This window comes from Herpailurus yagouaroundi, unplaced genomic scaffold, assembly GCF_014898765.1.
Source record: "Herpailurus yagouaroundi ecotype Mexico unplaced genomic scaffold, PumYag 196, whole genome shotgun sequence".
Taxonomy (NCBI): Eukaryota; Metazoa; Chordata; class Mammalia; order Carnivora; family Felidae; genus Herpailurus; species Herpailurus yagouaroundi.
In genome coordinates this window covers 22938863-22963248 of record NW_024412427.1, presented here as the reverse complement: position 1 = coordinate 22963248, position 24386 = coordinate 22938863, and the positions used below count along the sequence as shown (strand labels likewise).

The 24386-nt window shown below is 38.9% G+C and overlaps 2 protein-coding genes and 1 pseudogene across 4 annotated transcripts in view; 1 reads left to right on the top strand and 2 right to left on the bottom strand.

Moving 5' to 3' along the window:
• Positions 1–20969, bottom strand: part of SLX4IP (SLX4 interacting protein) — a 178189-nt gene extending 157220 nt beyond the window's left edge. Inside the window, exons 1-2 of the mRNA XM_040447704.1 lie at positions 20230–20969; positions 415–470 (exon numbers count right to left, since the gene is read on the bottom strand). Coding sequence (XP_040303638.1) covers positions 415–441 — 27 coding nt within the window. The 5' untranslated portion in view covers positions 442–470; positions 20230–20969. The remainder of the gene's footprint in view (positions 1–414; positions 471–20229) is intronic.
• On the bottom strand, positions 146–242 carry LOC121012602 (uncharacterized; annotated as a pseudogene).
• Positions 20970–21099: 130 nt separating the features above from the next.
• The window catches only part of MKKS (MKKS centrosomal shuttling protein), a 29854-nt gene continuing 26567 nt past the window's right edge, over positions 21100–24386 (top strand). For 2 of the 3 annotated variants that reach the window (XM_040447703.1, XM_040447702.1), the window contains exon 1: positions 21100–21583. The gene's annotated coding sequence lies outside the window, so the exon portion shown is untranslated. The remainder of the gene's footprint in view (positions 21584–24386) is intronic. The other variant, XM_040447701.1, reaches the window with a different exon arrangement.

Below are 24386 nucleotides of genomic sequence, written 5' to 3'. Positions count from 1 at the left end.
AACGTGAATAACAATTTTCAACATTAAGGACAAAGTTATGACCAAAAGGCATTTACCTAGATTTTAAGCAACTCTCATAACCACATGAACTATTCATTTTCTCCTCTATCTCATTTTTAATTTTTTTCTCAAGGGAGAGCAAGTTTAAAAATGAAGAAGCTTCATGAATTTGCATGTTATCCTTGTTCAGGGGTCGTGCTAACCTTCTCTGCATCGTTCCAATTTTAGTGTCTGTGCTGCCCCCCTCCATCTCATTCTTAACATGCAAATCTTCAATCACCTAAACTTGTCAGTAAAATCCCTAATTTAAAGAGGAGAAGGAAAGTTCAGGGCTTCAATTGTCAGTGCACACTGAACTCAGTTATATTAGCAAATGATTAACCATTTTAGAGAAGGCTATTAAACGCTACTTACTTTAACAGCAAATTTCTTTGACGCCATGGTTTACTGATTCCAGAGTAATTACAGACCTTTAATGGAAAAGAAAAAGTGGTAAGTAGGTGTATAAACATCTTTTTCTATTTGGTAATATAAATGAGAAAGGAAGACTGAATAATCAAATATCAATAAGTATTTGCAATTTAAATGTTTACTTATAACTGGTCCTAAAAATACATTAAATTAGTAACTTAAAAACCACTAACAAAGGAAAGCACAGACTCAGATGGATTCTACCAAATGTTTAAAGAATTAATATCAATGCTTCACATCTCTTTATTAAAAAAATAGAAGCTTAGGGGCGCCTGGGTGGCTCAGTCGGTTAAGCATCTGACTTCGGCTCAGGTCACAATCTCGCGGTCCGTGAGTTTGAGCCCCGTGTCCGGCTCTGTGCTGACTGCTCAGAGCCTGGAGCCTGTTTCAGATTCTGTGTCTCCCTCTCTCTCTCTGCCCCTCCCCTGTTCATGCTCTGTCTCTCTCTGTCTCAAAAAAATAAATAAACGTTAAAATATTAAAAAAAAAAAATAGAAGTATAGGGCGCCTCGGTGGCTCAGTCGGTTTGAGTCCCACTTTGGTACAGAGATTACTAAAAAATTATCAACAAATAAAAAATTTTTTAAAGCAGGTATATTTCTATATACTAGCAATGAATAATCCTCAAATGCAATTAAGAAAACAATTCCAGGGGCTCCTGGGTGGCTCAGTTGGTTAAGCATCTGATTCTTGATTTCGGCTCAGGTCATGATCTCATGGTTCAAGGGATTGAGCCCCCCATCAGGCTCTGCGCTGACAGTGTGGAACCTGCTTGTGATTCTCCCTCTCTCTCCATCTCTACTCCTTGCATCCCTCTCTCTCTTACTATCAAAATAAATAAACATTAAAATAAAAAGAAAGCAATTCCATTTACAAAAGCATCAAAAAGAATACTTATAAAAAATTTAACAGAAGGATAAGGAGATTTGTACAACAAAAATCACAAAACATTACTGAATGAAATTAAAAACTTAAGCAAATGGACAGACATCTCATGTTCAGGCACTGGAAGACAATACTGCTGAGATAGCAATACTTCCCGAATTGATCTAGATTCAACACAATCTCTATCAAAATCCCTGAATTCTTTATAGAAATTGACAAGTTTATCCAAAAATTCATACGAAAATACAAGAGATCTGAATAACCAAAACAAGCTTTTCTTTTTTAATGTTTATTTATTTATTTTGAGAGAGACAGCATGAGCAGGGGAGGGGCAGAGAGAGAGGAGAGAATCCCAACCAGATGTGAGGCTTGATCCCAGGAACTATGAGATGACAATCTGAGCCAAAATCAAGAGCCAGACGCCCAACCAACTGAACCACCCAGGCACCCCACCAAAACAAACTTGAAAAAGAAGTTGGAAGACTCACACTTCCCCATCTGAAAACTTACTACAAAGTTACAACAATCAAGACAGGATGATAGTAGCATAAGGATAGAAAGATCAATAGAATAAAATTGAGAGTCCAGAAATAGACCCTTACACATTTATAGTCAATTGATTTTTAATACACATCATGACAATTTAATGGGGAAATAGTATTTTCAATAAATGGTGCCAGGACAAATGGATATCCATATACAAAGGAATAAAGGTGGACCGCTACATCACACTACATGCAAAAATTAACTTCAAATCAATGAAAGACCAAAATGTAACACCTTTAAAACCGTAAAACTCTTAGAAGAAAACACAGATAAGATACCAAAGGCACAAGTGACGCCCTGCCAACAAAAAGCTGATATTATCAGATGTCTTTGAAATTAAAAATTTCTGTGCTTCAAAGGACATTATCAAGAAAATGAAAAGAAAACCCACCAAAGGGGAGAAAATAACTATAAATCATTTGATAAGGGACTCATGTCCAGAATACATAAATAACTCTTACAACTCATTAACAGAAAGACTAATAACCCAACTTAAAAGTGGACAAAGGATTTGAACAGACAATTCTCCAAAGAAAACAAACGGCCAATAAGCATATGAAGAGATGTTCAAACTCATTGGCCATCAAGGAAATACGAATCAAAACCATAAGGACATACCACTTTACACTCACTAGCATGGCTCAAGTAAAAAAGACAAATAATAACAAGTGTTGACAAAGATGTGGATAAATTAGAACTCTCATCATGGCTGGTGGGAGCTGCAGCCACTTTGGAAAACAGTTTGGCAATTCTTCCAAAAGTTAAACATACACTTGCCATATGATCCAGTATTTCCTAAGTATGAACCCAAGAAAAACATATGTCCACAGAAAAATTCATACAGGAATGCTCACAACATTATTCACAATAACCAAAAAATGGAAACAACCCAAATGTCCATCAATTGATGAATGAATAAACAAAATGTGGTATATATGTACAGTGGAACATTCGTTGGCAATACAAAAGAATCAAATACAAGTGACCCTTCAACAACATGGAAGTTGGGGCGCCGGCCCCGCACACAGTAGAAAATCTGTGTATAACTTGTGACTCCCCCAAAACTTAACTACTAATAGCCTACTGTTGACCAGAAGCCTTTCTGATCATATAGTTGATTAACACATATTTTGTATGCTACATGTATTATATATTGTATTCTTATAATAAGGTAGGCTAGAGAAAAGAGAATACTAAGAAAATCATAAGGAAGTAAAAATACATTTATACTACTGTATTGTACTTATCAAAAAAAAAAAAAAATGTATAATCGGACCTGCACAGTTCAAGCCTGCATTGTTCAAGAGTCAACTGTTCTAGGATGCCTGGGTAGCTCAGTTGGTTGAGCCTCTGACTTTGGCTCAGGTTCTCACGGTTCAGAATATCACAGTTCGTAGGTTCGAGCCCTGTGTCAGACTTTGTGCTAACACCGCATGGAGTCTAATTTGGATTCTTGGTCTCCCACTCTCTCTACCCCTCCCCTGCTGCTCATTTTCTCTTTCTCTCTCTCTCTCTCAAAAATAAATATTGAAAAAAAAATTTTTTTAACATTTTTTATTGTTGAGAGAGAGAGAGAGAGAGAGAGAGAGAGAGACAGAGCACGAGCAGGGGAGGGACAGGGAGAGGGAGACAGAATCCGAAGTAGGCTCCAGGCTCTGAGCTGTCAGCACAGAGCCCGACAAGAGGCTCAAACCCACGAACGTTGAGATCATGACCTGAGCCGAAGTAGGATGTTTAACCAACTGAGCCACCCAGGTGCCCGCCAAAAATAAACATTTAAAAAAAATTTTAAGAACAAAAAGAGTCAACTGTTATACGACCCTTTACTGTGCTCAGCCAGGCAAATGCCCTCTCTCACCCTTGCAGAAACCTAGAGAATTACTTTCTGGAGAGGGTGAGACAGAGGATCTCTGGTCTGGAAAACACCAAGCACAGCATAAAGTGGGGTTACTCTACTGAAAAAAAGAAAATTAAGGGAAGATTTAGAAACTTACTGATAACTTCCCCAACCCACATGCCCCTTATGATGGTTAATTTTATGTGTCAATTTATCTGAGTTATCTATGCCCAAATAACTAGTAAGACATTCCTGGATATGTCTGTGAGGGTGTTTCCGGAATAAACTAGCATTTGAATTGGTGCACTGATTAAAGCAGATGGCCCTCCCAAATGTGGGTGCGCATCATTTAATCCATTGAAGGCCCAAATAGAATAAAAAGGTGCAGGAAGAGTGAGTTGGGACACCCATATTCTCCTGCCCTCAGTCTTAAGCACTCCTGGTTCGAAGGCCTTTGCACGGAGAATGAATTACACCACTGGCTTTCCTTGTTCTCCAGCTGGCAGACAGCATATCATGAGACTTCTCAGTCTCCATAATAGCATGAGCCAATTCCTATAATATTTACATATACCTCATACTGGTTTTGAGTTTCTAGAGAACCTTGACTAGTACACCCCTCTATCCTGCCTAGCCTCTCCAAATAGACTAAAACCTCCCCATTCAGGGAACTGGACTAACCTAAAAGGCAGGATCTCTAAATACTGACATCAGGGACTCTCAGGAAAAACCTAGACAGATGGCTCTAAAGTGAAGCCCACACCCACAAGCCCCACATCTGTATGGAGAACTGACTTCCAAATCTTTTTAAGTCCCACTCTCAAATACATGTAAACAACCAGGAATCACCTGCTATCCAAGGAACAACTCTTTCATGAAAGAAAACAAAACAAACAGAAAAAGAAATTACTTGGCCAAAACCGAGACTATGCAGGGAAAGGGAACCATTTTTTAAGAAACTATCATTAATATCAGGGAGATAGAAGATATTGCAACCAAAAAGCAATACATACAATAACAAAAAATAAGAGAATTTCAGAAAACAACAAATTAAAATTATGATAGCTGAAATAAAAAACAACACAAGTGCTGGAGGATCAAGTTCAGCAAGTCCTTCAGAAACTTCATCAAAAAGATGAAAAATAAGAACACATTAAAAATTAAAGGACCAGTACAGGAGGATCCATACATGAAAGTTAGGATGGAAACAACTCATATTAGGGCATATATCACAGTAAAACATCAGGCATTGGGAACAAAAAATTATATATATATATTATACATATGTATAAGTAATATATATGTATAACATTTACAATACATAATATATATATAAATATAACACACACACACACACACACACACACACACACACACACACACACACATATATACACAAAGTGTGTGGGAGGTGAGTGGAAGCAGTGGTAAGAAAATATTTGGCTCCAAACTGCTCAAACCAAATCCAGAGACTAAAAGACAATAGAGAAATAGCTTCAAAATTCTGAAGAAAATTGTTTCCAACCTCCAATTGCATTTTAAACATGAGGGGGAGGAGGCATTTTTAGACATGCAAGGTCTTAAAAAATTTAAATCCCATGCATCCTTTCTCAGGAAGCTACTAAAGATGTGCTTCACCCAAATGAGGAAATTAACCAAGAAATAGGAAGATACAGGAAACAGGAAGGCCAAGATAGGCAAAAGGCAGAGGAAATCCCAGGATCTGGCGAAAGCAGAGATCATGGGCTAGACCAAGAGGGAACCATCAGCACAGGCTACAACATTTTACAAGTCTCCAGGAGATGCATCTTTAAAAGTGTCTGCAAGCGCACAAAATTAATTTTAGACAACTGGTGGAAAATATGAGATTGAGAATGGGAACATGGAAAGCTAGGCAACTTATTGATACTAGGGTAAACAAAAACTGCAAGAAAATAAAAAGAGTACTTCATATACAGCTGAGCTACGGCTAGCATTTATAGTCATGATAACAAACACTGAATCTTGACCTAAACAATATTATGTTTATGACATTATGAGGATGGGAAATATATATGTATTTGTGTATTATATGGTAGGGGCATAGGGGCTAACCTAAGCAAAAGCTCCCTTTAATGCTAAGGGAATGATTAGAAGCAAAGCTTAAAATCGATAAAAAAACAACAACAAAAACAAAAAAACAATAACAACAACCACTACCTCAGTAATAATAAAGCAGAAATATAGCAAGGAAGTTTGTGATATGGACCAATTGTTAAGTGCTAAACTTGGCTCCAACATGAAGAGTAAGTTGAAGAAAGCTGCTCTGGAGGAAGGAATGAGGTGAAAAGGATGCCATAACTCATAAGCCTTGTACATGGAACTGTTTGCCTGTTTAAATTGTGTGCACAGAAGTTTTAGAGCAGCACTGTACAACAGAAATAGAATGCAAGCCACAGATGTACTTTCCAATTTTCTAGTAGCAGCAGTTAATAAAAAAGTAAAAGGAAACAGAGGAAATTAATTTTAATAATATTTTTATTTAACTTAAAAATCCAACACATTATCATTTCAGCATGTAATCAATATAAAAATATTCACATTCTTGGTGTTTTAACTAAGTCTTTGAAGTCAGGTGGATATTTTATGTTTACAGCACATTCAGCTGGCCACATGACAAGTGTTTCATACCTGTGGTTAGTGGCTACCATAATAGACAGTGCAGTTTGAGAATGCTTGGGTTTTATAACAAGAGATGCACATATGTCTGTGTCCCAGATTCCCAATCCATAACATAGGGACAGAAATTATCAAAAGGATTAAATAAAATGACATGAAAACTCCCAATGAACTGGGCCCTTAATAAGCGTTAACAATTACTTAGTCAATGGTGATGTTTTAATTTTTTTTCAAAATTTGATAACCTTTGATTCTATTTTTTTTTAATGGACAAAAACATCTTTATCCAAACCCAATCACTTTAATTATTCATTTCTATTCTCTGAATGATGTAATACAGGTGATTCAGAAAAATTGTGAAGGACATCCACCTAGTAACTCCAAAAATAAGTTCCTAGAGAATCAGGAACATGTGTTTGAAACATTTACAAAGTCATCCTGAAAACTTTAGGTAGATCTTTGTATTATTTAAGACTGATAAACACAAAATCAGTCCCCTTAAATACACTAAATTAAGTTTGAATAACTTCTGCTAAGAATTTAGAGAGTCCCTCACTGGACGGTACTTAAGGTCTTCAGCTGATAGAGAAAAGGGAAAGAGAGTTTTGTCAGCATGTACCCAACCAAGTTGAAGCATGTGATCGAATTATTTTTTAATTGTACTCTGGTTTTCCCATATGTCCTTCCTTTCCTGAAGGACAGGTAGACCACACTGAAGGCTGCAGCAAGACTTTCAAACCATATCTGCCATTAGATAGATTACAGGCCATGTTACAGTGAAGGTTACATTTTTCAACTCACAATAAGGTTCCAGTATTCTTTTTTAAAATGCTTATTTTTTTCTTTTTATTTTTATTAGTAAAGCAAGAGTAGCTGAATTTTTCTAAGGACTGGATTCTTCAAAAAGTATCATTGAAGTCCCATCTCAAAAATACGATCTGTAGGAATCTAGGACTGAAAAGTATATATTTTTGTATAAAACAATATGGTCTGCTAATGTAAAAATAGGCCACACGTAAAAGGAACTACATAATACATTTTGCATATATATTTTTCTTAATTCCCTTCACCTATTTCATATTTTTACCTTTTGCATATTTTCAATTCATTTTTTAATATGATATAGCATTCTTCCTCTCAGTGTATATAATTTTTTTCATTTGTTTCCACAATGTTTGGAGGCTCCAAAAGTCACAACTTTAGGACTAAGAGAGACCTTACGAACGATCTACCCAGCCCTGCCATCTATTCCCCTAACAAATATACTTGTGAGATGAGTCCAGGGTCTCACAGCTGAGGGTCAAGGGCGAGAGAAGAGACTTGTCAACTCAGCCAAGGGCAAACTAACACCATCTGTCATCTGCAGAACTGCCAAGGTCAATTGCTAACTGGACTGTTAGCCCACCACCACCACCACCACCCCCCCCCACCACATTCCCAAACCTCCATTGCCCACAAAGGCAAAAAAAAATCCCAACAGAGTATGAATTCAAATAGAGCTACATGAGTAGTGGTTCTCTCCTGCTAATGGAAGAAAGGAAGGAAGTTTATGGGTAAGGAAATGTGGTCTGAATTAAATTTACCATTGTGCTATGTAACATGGCATATATCTTCATAAACAAAAAATAAAGTTCATCAACATAAAGCCCATAACACATCTGGATAGCCAAGTGCACAGACACTGAGCCTGCATATCCGCTGAAGTCATTTCAGATAATGAAGATGTATTTCTTTTGTTTCATTATCATTAGAGACAAGTGCTAGAAATGAACTAAACGGTGAACTGAAGCAGTCTGCTAATTCCCAAATATGGTAAAAGCACACTTACCATCCTGGTAGAAACAGGTTCTTAAAGGTAAACAGCCCTCAGAGCACTGCCTGACACTAGAGGGCGCTCAAGAAATGTCTACTGAATGAAGAAATACTCCAGATAATGGAGCTAAGACATTTATACGCCCAACCATTTTATTTTTGCTGTTTTTAGAGAAATTTTCCAAAGAGTATATTGAATCTTTATGACTTTCATAAAAAAAATGCCACATATTGATTATTTTTTTGATATTCAGAAGATAGTTACCACCTATCATCACACTGGGCAATAGCCGTATTAATGCCCCTCTGAGCTGCTACTCAACAATGGAGCCAGTGAAGTTTCTGGCAGATCTAGGCTTTCCTTGAGCTGTCAGAGTGCCTGTCTTCCAAGGCTACCTTTCCCCCTCAGTTCTGCAACTTAATCAGATAAGGCTAGAAACTTAAGGAAACAAGTTTGTCAGGTTAATGGAATATTTTCCAAGCCTCTCTTACATGGATTTGCATGGACTTCAGTGTGAAGGTAACAAAATGGCTGCTGCCTTAACTATAAGATTTCTGAAATGATGAAATGGTTGAGTCATGATACACAGGACTGTACCCTCTGGGTTTGAGCCTCAGCATTTCATTCTTTCTGCCTCAGTAGGATGAGGCTGTTACACAGGTAGACTCATGTCTCTTCCATTTCAAAACCTTTGCTTTGTAATCCAAAATCCAACAGCAGTTCAAGGAACAAATAATACCAGTTTACAAATTCAAGAAGAAGAGGGAAGCTGCTCCCCTCCACAACTCATTTTATGAAGTCCTGACAGCAAAGCCCGACAAGGGAAGTATAAGAAATGAAAATCACAGCCAATTCTACACCTGAACATAGAGGCAAGAAACCTGAATAGAAGCAACTGAATCTAACATATGAAAACTACACCAGAACCAAGTGAAGTTTATCAGAAGAGTGCAAGGTCGGTTTAACACTAGAAAAATCACCATAATAAAAAATTAATGTAGGAAAAAAAAACAACACAAGGTCATTTTAATAGGAGTAGGAAAAAATAAAGAACAGTAGAAATCTGAGAAAAGAAATGTCTTTTTTTTTTTTTTAATTTTTTTTCAACGTTTATTTTTATTTTTGGGACAGAGAGAGACAGAGCATGAACGGGGGAGGGGCAGAGAGAGAGGGAGACACAGAATCAGAAACAGGCTCCAGGCTCTGAGCCATCAGCCCAGAGCCTGACGCGGGGCTCGAACTCACTGACCGCGAGATCGTGACCTGGCCGAAGTCGGACGCTTAACCGACTGCGCCACCCAGGCGCCCCAAGAAATGTCTTAATAATAGGAGCACATGGGCAGCTCAGTCAGAAGAGCAGGCAACTCTTGATTGCAGGATCATGAGTTTCAGCCCCACATTGGGTATAGAGATTACTAAAATTAAATAAATAAATAAACTGGGGCACCTGGATGGCTCAGTCAGTAAAGCATCCGACTTCGGCTCAGGTCACGACCTCATGGTCCATCAGTTTGAGCCCTGCATCAGGCTCTGTGCTGACAGATCAGAGCCTGCAGTGGATTCTGTGTCTCCTTCTCTCTCTACCCCTGCCCTGCTCATGCTCTGTCTCTGTCTCTTTGTCTCTCTCTCAAAAATAAATAAACATCAAAATTTTTTAAAAAATTAAATATTTAAATAAACTTTTTTAAAAGTTCTTAATCATATGAAAGCATCTACAAAAAATGTAGCAAACATGCTTCATAATAAATCATTAAAAGCAATTTCTTTAAAATAGGTAGAAAATATAGATTTCATACTACTTGGCAATGAGAAAGAATGAAATCATGCCATTTGCAGCAACATGGATGGAAATGGAAGGTACTATGCTGAGTGAAATCAGTCAGAGAAGGACAGATATCATATGTTTTCACTCATATGTGGATCTTGAGTAACTTAACAGAAGACCATGGGGGGAAGGGAAGAGCAAAAAAATAGTTACAAACAGGGAGGGAGGCAAACCACAAGAGACTCTTAAATACAGAGAACAAACTGAGAGTGGATGGGGGGTGGGGGAGAGGAGAAAGTAGGTGATGGGCATTGAGGGATGAGCACTGGGTGTTGTATGTAAGCCAATATGACAATAAATTATATTTAAAAAAGAAAAAAGAAAAAAAATGTAGATTTCAAAATATCTTTTAGGAGCACCTAGGTTGGCTCAGTCAGTGGAACGTCCCACTCTTATTTTGGCTCAGGTATGATCCCAGGGGGTCATAGGATCAAGCCCTACATCGGGCCTGTGCTGAGCACAGAGCCTGCTTAAGTTTCTCTCTTTCTCTCTCTCTCTCCCTGCTCCTCTCCCCATCTCAGCCTCTCTCTCTAAAAAATTTTTTAAAAAGTAAAAAAAAAATATCTTTTAAACTAGCATCCCACAAATATAAAATATCTAGGAATACATTTAATAGGAAACGTGTAAGGCCTCATCAAATAGCCCTTCCAACTTATTACAGTTCTAAGCACAATCCTGAATAGGGAATCTGATAAAGAGCAAAGAGGACTAAGATACTTGGAGGAGAGAAAAGAAGAAAAAACAAAGGAGGGAGTTTGTCTAACTAGATACAGCGAAATTGCAATGCTACAGCAAATAAAATAATCTGTACTGGCAAAAGGGTAAACGGGCCAAAGGGACAGACCACACAGACTAGAAGGAAACAAACCCACCCACCATCTATGGATGATAGAAGCGGCACTGCACATCAGTGGGAAATAGACAGATCATTCACTCAATAAAATGTGGTTGAACAACTGTTTATCCATTTGAAAAAAGATGAAATTGGCACACTATTTCACACAACACACAGAAATCAATTACAGATGGACTAAAAACTCAAATGTAAAAAACCAGAACCTCTTACAAAAGTTTTCAAGAACTCAAAGTAAAGAAGTTGGTTTTTGTTTTTGTTTTGTTTGTTTTAAATTTACTTATTTATTTATTTGGGGAGGGGAAAAGCAGAGAGAGAGGGAGAGAGAGAATCCCAAGCAGGCTCCATACAGTCCGCACACAGCTTGACATGGGGCTCGATGTTACAAACTGGGAGATCATGACCTGAATCAAAATCCAGAGTCAGACATTTAACTAACTGAGCCACCCAGGCACCCCTATAGGAGGAGTTTTTTAACTGGACACAACAAGTACAAACCATAAAGGAAAAAAAAATGGTAGATCTAGCCATATTAAAATTAAAACTTCCCTACAGCCTGATGAAAATAGTTGCAATTCACAAATCCAACAACTCTTATAACTAGAACATATAAAGAACTCTCAAAACTTACAAGTAAAAAAACACAATGTAGTCAGAAAATGGGCAAAAGACATGAACAGCTATCTCACCAACGAGGATATACAGATGGCAAATAAGTACGTGAAAAGATGTTCAACATCATCAGCCATCAGAGAAATGAAAATAAAACCCCAATAAGGTATCACCATATACCTACCAAAATGCCAAATAAAATATCAACACCAAATGTTGATGAAGATACAGAGAAAATGTATCTCTCATACACTCTCATACACTCTCATACAGTCCAGTAGGACTGTAAAAGTGGTACAGCCACAATGGAGAAGAGATAGGTTTCTTATAATACTAAATATGCACTTACCATATGACACAAAACCACTCCTAGGAATCTATCCCCAGAGAAATGAAACCTAGGCTCACATAAAAATCTGTATACAGAAGTTTAAAAGCTGTGGTTTAGTGTAAAATAAAAATACTAGGAAGACTAAAAAAAAAAAAATCTGTATACAAATGTTCGCAGCAAACTTTATTCATAATAACCCAAAACTAGAAACCCAGATGTCCTTCAATGGGTGAATGGTTAAACAGACTGTGGTCTAGCTATACCATGAGATATTAGTCAGCAATAAAACAGAATGAACTGTTGATACAGGTAACAACTTGGATGGATCTCAGGGAATTATGCTGAGTGAAAAAAAAAAGACAACCTAAAAAAGGTTGTTTCATGTATGACTCCATTTATATAACATCCTTGAAATAACAAAATTATATAAAATTATATAGACATTTCACTCCTATAAAAAAATTATAGAAGTGAAAAACAGATTAGAGGTTGCCAGGGATTAAGGATGTGGAAGGAGTATGTGGTTTTATATGAAGAGGTAGCAGGAAGGAGCCAACGGCAATGGAGTTCTGTACCTTGATTGTGGTGTTGGTTACATGAACAGATGTGATAAAATGGCACAGAACTAAAGAAATACATGTAAAACTGCTTAAATGTAAGAACTCTGCATTGTACCAATGTCAATTCTCTGGCTTTAATGTTTGCCAGGGTACACAGGACCCCCCCCCCCATCTTTTCTGCCTGTGAATCTATAATTATTTCGAAATAAAAAGCTTGCAAAAATTAAAACTTCTGTTCATCAAAATACACCATAAAGACATGGGGGGGGGTGACAAACTGGGACAAGATATTTACAAGACACATAATCATCAAAAGACAACAATCCGAAATTGAACAATCCAATAGAAAAACAGGGAAAGGGACACTCAAGAGCAAGATGTTCCTGTCTTCCAGCCAAATCTGCAGGTCCAACAAGGTAGTGGGAAACAGAGGTGAAAGAGTTTCCTTATCCCTTCTATTATTTATACCTTCACAATCACTGTGCGACAACCAATCATGACTCTTACCTCCTTTGGGGAGTCGGGGGGGCCCCCCCCCCGTGTCTCTCAGTATTCTTTCACAGAAGCTGAGAAGCATCAAGTCTAAATGCAAAAAGACCATTTACCAGGGAAGCTGGGGAAAGCACACACTCTGCTCTTTTCTCTGACTGGAGGCAAAGAGCCCATCATCTGGGAAGAACAGATGACAGTCAAAGGCGGAGCCGTCTGCCTCCCACAAGAAGGAAAAATCACGACTTGGTGATGCCAGGAAGTCCCAGACCCCAAAGAGCTGGTTATCCTGAAGGTCGCCACAACCGCAGCCTTTTAAAGTACCTCCTGTTTCCCTCTTTATACTTCTCCATCCCCGAAGCCATCACTAGAGGTAACTGAGCAGAACTGTGTGCTGGCATCTCCCACACTGTCACCGGCCCTCTGCCCACCCCTCTATCCCACGGCTCAGGCAACTTCACAGCTTCAGTGGCCCCACACAGCCAACTCCATCATGTGTCCTTGAACATGCAGCTCCAGCCCTCCCCACCTTCACCCACACAGGCAGTCCTAGAGGAGTTATCTTCTGAAACCCAACTCAGACACCACCTGCTCCTTGGAGGCCTCCACAAATCTCCAGAATGAATCACTCTCTTTTTGAGCCACATCTGCACCTTACACCACCATTACTCTCACACTTAGCTCAGCGAATTACACATAACTCTGATCCTCAGTCTGTCTCCTCTGCCTGACCAAAAGTGTCCTGAGGACAAGGTCCAACCCTGTCTTGATACCTCGTGCAGGGCACAGGTATACATCAAAAGTGTGCTGACTTGAGCCTATTAATGTTACTAAATAAGGGCTACAGACTGTTAATTATTTTTGTAGATTTATACCTATTTATCTAATGCATCCTTACTGTCCCCAAATCCCAAATCCCACATTAAGCCTTTTTAAAAGGAGGTCAAAGCACTATGGACCTATTTCAATACATAAATAAGACTTAAGTTGAATGTATCACCAGCCTCAGTTGAAAACCTTGTAATACACATGAACTTGTAAAAAGAAGATCAAAATGTTTCCTCTTGAAAATAATGGGCAACAGATCAGAGGTATTGTTGAAGTTTAGGCCATAAATGTGAGTTTTTCACTGCATAATTTTTTTTTTTTTTGTTTTTAAAATACTGACATTCTAACAAGCACTTGAATGGAAAAGATATTATCAGCCTCTATATTCATTCAATTTTAAATCTGGAACATAGTGAGGTTTTTCTAGACTTGCTTTACTGATATTAAAAACTAAATGTGCGCATGCACACACACACACACACACACACACACACACACAGCAAGTATGCATTTTAAAAAAGTACTTTCCTAGGTCCTTAAAGTTGCCTTCAAGAGTGAGCAACAAGTTCAGTGCCTACGGTTTAAAGCATAATGTTAAAAAGTCTTGCTATCAGAGCTTCCAGTTAAAGTCCAAGTTCAGTGGAATTTTTAATTTAATTTGCCTGATTTTAAGAACTTCAGGACAATACCCAACAAGATCAATTTTCTGAATATCTGAAAACAATTTACGTGAGTATGCCAAGAAGTTAATGTATATTATAAATCTTACAAATAACATCCTCTATTCTGCATTCTTGAGCCCACTTTCCCGGGCCTGAGAATAGGCATTCTTTTCAAAAGAAGAGACTTTGAAAGAGCATGACCCCTCCAAAAATATGTGTGCGTAAATGTCTTTCAGAGAGAGGGAAAGATTCTAAGATCCTTAAGAAAATTTGGAGGGAATGGAAGTAGATTAAACATTATCACATGATTGTCCTGTCATTTAAATACAAAGCAGAGATAAACGCTAATAAAGAAAGTCAGTGACCTTCTAGATTATTCTGTGGGAAAATCCAAGGCATTCTGAAATTCACATTTGTCTTCCTTTCAGAATTGCTGGCCTGTGTCATAAACCAAAGCAACTACTCCAGATTAAGAAGACTAGAAATTAATTTTAGGTTTCTAATCTCTGGATTTCAAGTTTTATCAAGAAAATTATTATACTTCCTTTTTTCATCTTACCAAGATTTCACTAACTAGGGGAGCAGAAACAGAAAACAAAGGCCCTAGAACTCCTGAAGTTGGAATACACACACACACACACACACACACACACACAGCAAAAACCAGTATCAAGGAAAAATCACAAACTTTAACAAAATACCACGGAAAACTGACAAATGAACTAAGATGCTGCTGGTGACCACTCAGATAAAGCTTAAGGAGGCGACCTCAGTGTAAGAAAGAATCAGCTTTTCCTATTACTCAAATGGTCATTTTGAATTCCAAAATCAGCTTGTAAAAAAAGGAAAACAAAACGAAAACCCAGGGAAGCTCCAACAGTGAAAAGTGGATAATACAAGTGACAAAAACATAAGGGCTTTTTTTCTTTTTGTCTTTAAATGTAGGTCAAATATTGAAATCCTCTACCAAAAATAATTCCACAGAACAGTCCTACCTTTCAGTCACTCTACATCCTTAATCCAGATCCATGATCTGGGCCCCTCATATCCTGCTATGCCCATAGAAAATCCTCACTGGGCCCGGCATGGAATGCTTCATTAATAGGAAAGATCTAATTTTTATTTAATACTTTGTCAGAAAGACACAGGCACCTGTCCATGGAGGCAGACATGGTCTTCAGGTTCTAGTAAAACAGACATGCAGTCAAATCCTGCCTCTTCAAGTGATCTCAGACAAGCTACTCAATTCTTCTGTCTCCCGTTTTCTTATCTATGAAGTGGGATAATAATGAGTATCTATCTCCAGGGGTCCTATGAAGATTCCATAAGATCTGATATGTAGTATTTGGCAATTCCTTGCTCAGTCTCTGTTAACCATAATCATTATAAACATTGCAGGGCACAGACAGACAGGTCCTGATCAATCCACTTCATAGCCCAAGCCCCACTCTGATTACAACTGTTTTCCAGCACCTTCACAATACAAAATAACTTCCAAAATCATTAACATAATTGTCTTAAAATCTAATATTTTTGACGTGAAAACTATAGAGATGGAGTACAGATCTTTAGTTGCTATTTGGAGGGAGAGTTACTACAAGGGAGTAGCAGGAGGGAATTTGGGGGGGGGGGGTGGTGACGGTACTGTCCAGCAGTCTGACTGACACAGTGGTTATAAAACTCAGTGCACTGGTCAAAATTCATGAAAGTGTATACCAAAAAGAATGAATTTTACCATATGCAAATATAAAATATTTTTTTAAATTGCAAAACAAAAAATTCTAACTAGAGAAATAAAAATAGTGACACAAATGAAATTAAATGTCCGAGACATCATAACAGCAATATTCTATATATTATCCTATAACTAACCTAAGTCAAATCCAATTTTAGTTACCAGCTCTGATTTATTCAAGCACAAAATGTCAATATTAATCAGGAGGCACTGCTTGTCTATAACAGAAGCAAAGACTTTTTTTTTAAATATTTATTTATTTATTTTGAGACAGAGCACAAGCAGAGGGGGTACAGAGAGAAAGGGGGAGAGAGAGAATCCCAAGCAGGCTCCATGCTTAGTGCTGAGCCCACAAACCATGGGCTTGTGAGATCATGACCTGAGCCAAAATCAAGAGTCGGAGGCTTAACTGACTGAGCCACCGAGGCACCCCAGAAGCAGACTTTAGAAATGTACCTACACCAACACTAAATGAGTGGTATTCTCCATTTACATTTCTACTTTGTTGCCTAATGAGTAGGTTCTTAGTATGCATCCGTTATCGTTTTCAATCTCCAAAAGATAATATACAAGTAGTAGGTCTTAAAGATTTAACACAGCTTAAAATGTTTAGGCATGTACACATCAAGAAATACAATAACTAAAAAGTCAATACATGCATTTTGTATTTTAAAAAAGCAAATTTTCACTCAGAAAACATTCACCCATAAACTACCAAACACACAGGTAAAACCTCCCAATACATACACATTTACACATTTTACCAGTTACCTCCTGGTTTCAGTATACACAGAAGGCATGGCCACCAAATAATTAGACTTTTTTTTTTTCCAATTCAAATAAGCTAGAGAGGAACAAAGCAATGTGAAAAGGAGTACTGTGAAAATAAAAGCCTAAATGCCCTTCAACTGTTAAACGTGTAAACCAATTACGGTACATCTAGCAAGATACTACCTAGCAATTAAAAAGAAATGAATTATTGATACTTGCAACAAAGAAGACTCTAAATCATGAAAAGTAACCAGACACTCCCATAACTCCCACCAAAAAAGATCATGTACTATACGATTCCTTTTAGATAAACTACAAAATGCAAAGTTATCTATAGTAACAGAGAACGGATGAGTGGTTGCCTGAAAGAAAGTTACCAGAAGGATTATAAAACAGCAAAAGGAAATTCGGGGGAATGATGGATATATTCATTACCTTGACTATGGTGATGGTTTGACCAGTATATACATGTCAAGCGTATCAAACTATATACTTTATATATGTGCAGTTTACTGTATGACAATTACAGATATAACATGGTGATATTCCTCGTTCAGCCCCACACCAACACAAAAAAGTGATTATCACAATGAAACAAGTCATATAAATTTTTGGTTCCCCAGTGCATGTAAGACTGATATTTAAACTATACTATTCTATTAAGTGTGTCACAGCATTATACCTAAAAAAAAAAACAATGTACATTAAAAACAATGTAAATTAAATAAGGCTTTATTACTAAAAAATGCTAACGATCACCTGAGCTTTCAGCAGTTGAAATCACTGATCACAAAGTACCATAACAAATATAATGAAAACGTTTGAAATATTGTGAGAATTATCAAAATGTGACATAAAGACATGAGGCAAACAAATGCTGTTAGAAAAATAGCACCAATAGACTTGCACAGTGCAGGGTTGCACTGAACCTTCAATTTGTAAAAAACACAGTATCTGCAAAGCACATTAAAGATATGCCTATATTTCTCAATAAGGCTGTTGAAAAAGAAAAAGACCATTAAAAAAAAAATTCATATTCCTAGTACATTCTGTTTAGATCACCACCATCTCTTCCAAACAGGTGAATATCCAAAAGTCATGGAACTTTTTCCCTTAGTGATTTCCATGCATGAACAAAACCTTAATAACCTAAGATTTAATAAATAACAACGGTTAATATCCACATAGCTGTGATCACGTGCCAGACATTGTTTTAAGCACTTTTTTGATACTAACGTATCTAACTCTCACTTCAACCCTAGTTTACAGATGAGAAGCCTGAAGCAGAATGTTAAGTAATCTGCTCAAGGTCACACAGCTAGTAGCTGGTGGAAGAGCTAGGATTTGAACCCTGGGGTGTGACTCTGAAGGTCACTTTTAAGTTCATTTCCTTGCCCCCTATGCTCTACTGGCACACACAAGACACCATATGTGAAAATCAAAAGCAATACATATTGCACTTAAAGAATACTTCCATACACACACAGAAGTATTTGCTACATTTTGAAAACTCCCAGGAGGCTAAATAAAAAACAACACATTGGAGCACCTGGGTAGCTCAGTCTGTTGAGCACTGACTCTTTTATTTTGGCTCAGGTCCTGATCTTGTCAGGGTGCGCTCTGAGCTTGGAGCCTGCTTAAGATTCTTTAACCCTCTCCCTTCCTTATGCGCTCTGATAAAAAAAAAAAAATTAAACAAATAAATAAAAATATTTTTTTTTAACCTTCATTCTTTTCCCAATTAACAGGTGGAAAAAGGACAAGCCAGAAAGACTGGACAAATTGCTAAGCACACAGAATAAATGATAAGTTGACTGGTTCTTGGGAAGCTGGTTCACCACATTTCCAGTCCAATTCTCTCCAATGCCTTCAAAGTCCTAATTAATTTAAGTAAATCTATCTGGGAGACAAAAATCTAAATACAGCATGTGAAAAACATAAAAGTAATTTGCTGTTTTCTCAAACACCTTATTGGTTCCTAAATTCCATCCACAGGGTCTAATATTCTGCAGATAGTGGCCTACAGTCTTTTTTTTTTTTTTTTAATGCTGTCCCCACCCCATCTTCCAAGTGATTTTCAGGAGCAGCTAGGATTGAGAATTCCTGAGACAAATGAGATTTAGATTTCTCATTGAAAAGACAGAAGAGAGCAAGATGCCACAAAAACTGGTCAAGCATGGCCCAGGGTTTTCCAAATCAATACTGAACTACTGAACACATGCAGGCTTTTGAATTCAACTTCTAATAAATTAAAAGTAAAAATATGCACAGAGGAAAAATGTGCACACAGGTGTTGCCATGGCAACAGTTACATAATATACCAGAATGACAAATTCTCAGCTTTTTAGAATGCTAAATTGGCATTCGGACATCAAACTGATAACTAAAAGCAAAGGAAAATATGTCACATATCCGATGCATGTAAAACACGGAATAAACTAACAATACATTGTGAACTGTTTAAGAACCATAGGTTTACAAGAGACAGTCTATAGTTGATGCCCCGAATTAATGCTCCTTGAACTTTAAGGTGCACTCCCTAGAAAAGATTCTGAGTCAGTGGGTCTTGGGATGGAGTCTGAAACTAACGTTTCTGAGAGGCTCCCAGGTGATGAGAGTCAGTATACTACACTTTGAGCAAAACCCTAAACCTTGAATATTGATCATCAAATTAGTCAACTGGTCTTCAAATATGGGGGTATCTAGGTCCCAAGAAACAAGTGTCAATACAATTTACCCCTAGTATGGAAAAAACAAACAAACGTGAGGATACTGAGAAAGAAGCCAGGGGATACTTGTTGTCAGTCTTGTGGTTCAAGAACCATAGAATATTGTGACTTGCTGCAACCTAGTAGCTGTCGAGGTCAGTTGGAATGTAAATTCCATGAGAGAGAGGGGTTGTTTGTTTGGTTTACCGCAGAATCTTGATGGTCTAGCACACATTAGGTACTCAGTAAATCCAACGAACAAATGAACGGGCAGTATATACAAACACAATCCGTATTTATGTCACAACCTAAAAATGTCTGAGACTGTATTTGTATAAATCGTGGTCGGCAGCCATAGTTTGATACAAATACCTGGCCCATTCACTGATTTTGTCCTAAAGAAAAAACCAAAAAATTACCCAGAGTAATACTTTCACTTTCAAGCCCAGGTTTCTTGCACCCTCTGTTAACAACTCTTTAGCACTTTGAAAAAAACGAGAAAAAGGTGGAAGCACAGGAAAAAGAATTCAGAAAAGGCTCAAAAATCAAAGGAAAGAAAAAAAAACAGAGGGGGAGAGGAGATGAGCAAATAGTTCAGTGCAAGTGAAGGACCATCTCAGGTTGTCAGGAGTTCCATGTTCTTACCTATGATGGTGGCAGGGTTTGGGTTCGGGCTTTTATTAGTTTTGTTACTGTCCAGGGTCACTGGTGGAGAAGTACTTGGCTGAGCAAACTTAGACTACACAGACAGCAGGCTCTGAAGCCCACCTTCAGGTGCTTTGGGGATTCAACCTTCGGCCTTACTTCCCCTTTCCCAGGGTCTCCCCGCGCGTTGTGGGGTGGGGGTGGGGAGGGGAAGCTGCCGCTGCCCAAACACAAGATGATTTGGGCAGCCTCACTGTCGCCTTGAAGCCATAACCAGGAGTTAAGATGGCTGCGACACACTGGGTGAGGGGCCTAAATAGCGAGAAGGATCTGCCCGAAAGAAAAATGGCCACCGTTCATTTCTCAAGGACAGCCCAAAACAAAAATGGCGACCAAGGCTGGCTATTCAGACTAGGAACGCAGTGAATATGATTGGCAGGTAACGAATCTCCATTACCCATAGTGCTAGACAGCAGAGGTAATCGAGAGAAAAAGAAAACCCAACTTTTTTGTGGTACAGAGCTTCTTGATACCGGAGTTACTAACACAAGAATTACATTATAAAAACGGTTGGAAAGTAAAGGTGGCTTTCACAATACCAGATAAACTCTAAAATAGCGATTAACATAATTCCCTCCATAATTATTTTGAATGCTACAAGAGAATGAAAGTTTTGTCCTCCAACTAAGAAACAGGATGGGGAGAGAGCGCCAAAATTATCCACTTTGAGGACAGCAAGTGTTGGCGGACTCCTAATCTCCCCGTAGACCTCCCCCTACAAAGAGCTGAGGGCAAAAGCTTTGTGATGTGGCCCGCTCGCACTGCGCATGTCCACTTTCCAGTGCGATGCGGGGAAGTGGTGGTAGTCCAATCCTTTTCTCCTGGTTTTGAAGGCACACGTAAAAAGGCGGCGAGGAACCGGCGCTGAAAACGAACCGCGCCTTGTGATTGGTCAAGTCTGGGAGGACGGAAGACTACCGCGAACTATTGACTGCTGTGTGATTCATTCAATAAATGTCTCCTAAACGCGGGCCATGAGGCAGATACTGTGCCCTAACAAGTCCATTTGATGCTAAATTCTTTGGTTTCAACACATTTGCTGAGACTGATGCTAAATAAGCTCCGCCCCCTGGCCCTTTTCGGTCTGGGCCAAAAGCTTTCAGGGCTGAGACCCTCGCTAAAACCCGGAGAAGCGGATTTTGAGCAGCGCACGCGCCAACCACAGAACTACGCATGCTCCGTCTCCAAGCCCCGAGCGCAGGTTGCCGGGACAGGCTGCGGCGGCTCCGTGCGGCTCGGCCTCTGGGGCCAGCTGGTGGCGGTGGCCTAGAGAGGCTCAGCGGCTGGTGGGCAGGTGAGAGCTCTGGAACCTCAGGTGGAAAAACCTGCTTTCTACCTGGCCGAAGAGAGGGGAGGTGGGCTTGTTGGTGCCCCTTGCCCCCTCTCAGAAAGGTCACTCGTGTCTTCACTGAAGGATATTTGGGGGCGGGGACAAGGAGGCCGGCTCCTTATAAAATTAAAGACCTACCCTTAAAATAGCCATGGGCAGTAAATACTTGCAGCTGGAGGGAATGTGAATGGCGGTAGGGCGGCTAAGAATTCCAGGTGTAGACCCTCTTCCCCTCGCATCTGCGCGGCCACGCCGTGGAGTAGATGGAAAAGGTGTTCCAGTGAAAGCACCGATTGCACCTGCGCTGCCACCTTCTAGCTGAAATCTGTGTGACTTGTTGGTCACTTCTTCTCAGGGAGAGAGCATACTATGCCTGTGTCTATGTGGGAGGTGACGGCCACCCTCTGACGTGGAACTGGAAGTCAGAACTGTTGGACAGCAGGGTTAGTGCCAACTGCGTGAAAGCAGAAGCAGGACTCACAGGACTTTTGACATTAGGGGGACGGAATCCTTTTGAGATGAAGACGTCCTGCGTCATGTTTATCTTCTCCAATAGGACCGTGCCCAAATACTGTAACTGTCTCAGAGGTTCTCAATTCTGGCAGTTTAGTCCTTCATTAACTTCCTCCATATATTTATATATCCACATATGTTGTATATGTATATATATAATTGTGTGTATGTACACACACACACACACACTGAGTTAGCAGATTCGTCAGTGACCAAGACAGACATAGTCCCTGACCACATATAGCTTATATTCTAGTGATAGGAGAGGGAACAATAAACAAGTACGCTAACAGTGAACAAAGTGTTTCCAGATTATGCTAGGTGGGTTCCCAGGGAAGGAGATTTGTGGGCAGGACATTTATTAGGAAGGATTTTTCTGGATCTTACCAAGGAAGAAAGGAAGCAGGAATGGGTGGATAGAAAAAGTTAAGCTGCAGTTCAGTCCCAAGGGAACTCTAGGTGATGGTTTGGCCCTTCAGAGGTGTCCCAAGTTGGAGGGAAGAGCCAAGTCTATACCTGGGTGGTCATTGGATGCCTGTTGCCCTGGAAAGAAGGCCTGACTTCCCTTCTCTTCAGCCAAGTGTGTCCTGTAAAGGGACTGACAACTGAGATCTGTCTCAGCAATCCGGAGAGCTGGGGAAATAAGCCTTTCATTCTTAAAGGGGATCGAGGTGGCACATCACAGCATTCACCACAATGGGAGGGCTTCAGAAGTAATGGTGGGATGTGCTAGAGAATAATGATGGTGGGAGAGGGAAGAAACTTTAGGCTGAGTGCTCAGAGAAGGACTGAGTAGGTGACATCTGAACTAAGCACAAGAATGAAACCCTGTGTAGGACAAAAGGAGGAAGATGCTCCACTTTCTGTTATGCGCTGAGAATATAACCGAGAAAAAACAATGGCTGCTACCTCCTGCTGCAGTGGGTGGCTGTTACTGGTTTTTATAGATATTGACTCCCTGCTACTACTAAAGATGGAGTATGTAAAAATAGATGGAAGATAGGGGAGAAACTGAGAAGTCTGGAAGTTTTGAGAAAATAGTCAACTTGGTAAAGACTTTTAATCTCTATACAGTTTGGGTTGTTTTTTTGTTGTTGTTGTTGTTTTTGCTCGAATACAGCATTTAATCATGTTTTATTTGGATTGTACCTTTCTCTTCTCAGGCTTGTATTCTCTTTTGAGAACAGGAACCATGCCTTATTCAGTTTGGTAGTTACCACCACACTCACACCATCCCCCACCCAGCCTAGTGTCCTGCTAGCACCTAACAGACACTGAGTAAACATTCAAATAAAATTAATCTCACACATATTTGAAGTGAAAATTGATAAGCCCTAAGTGATATAAACACTGTTTGGAGATATGTCTTTATAATATTTCTCAGTTTTATAAATTATAACCAAGTATTATAGTTGAAATATTAGGTGATAATAAACAACTGCTTTGGTCAAGCAGGAATCTCCAGAGGTGCCTTTTTCTGTTAATTTGTATTAAAGATAATATACTTCCACTAATAATAGTTGCCATGTATTGAACTCTTCCCACATGCTAGACCCTTTACTAAGCAATAAATAAATATAAATATGTAGTGATCTTCATAATATAGCTGATATTACAGATTATTAAATTGAGGCAGGAGAGAAGTGATTTGCCCAAGATGATAACTAATTTGTGGTAGTGAGAATTGGATTCCCATCATTACTTAATACCTTTGCTCTTAAGTAACCAACAACATTTCTGAAAATATAGTCCACTAGGACTCTAATATTTAACCCCTCAGCAACTCTGTTAGCTGTTATCAGAGAAACAAATAAATTATTCACCCTATTTTTTGCTGCTTTGCTCTGTTTGAATTTTCCTGTTTCTTTAAAATTTGCTTTCCTGGCTCTCACTGTAGGAGTTTGCTACCTTTCCTATAACATCCTGGAATCTGATTATCGATCCACCCGTCTAATCAAAATGGCCCCAGAGATCTCAGAACCTCTTTCATGAGAATCAGGGTATCTTTATTCACCTCCAGACTAACTCAAACTGCCCAGAGAAGCAGGCCTCCTTTATGGGGACCACATCCCTTAGTCTGGGCAGTCATTCCAGTCCTCTTCTTACTACACTCGAGGTTGGCTCTATTCCTTTTGAAATAATCAAAATAGGAGTAATAGCCAATAATCACTGAGTCCAGACTAAGTGCCAGGTATTGTGCTAACTTCACAACAAGTTTGTGATGTGGAAGTCATTACATTCATTTTACAGATGA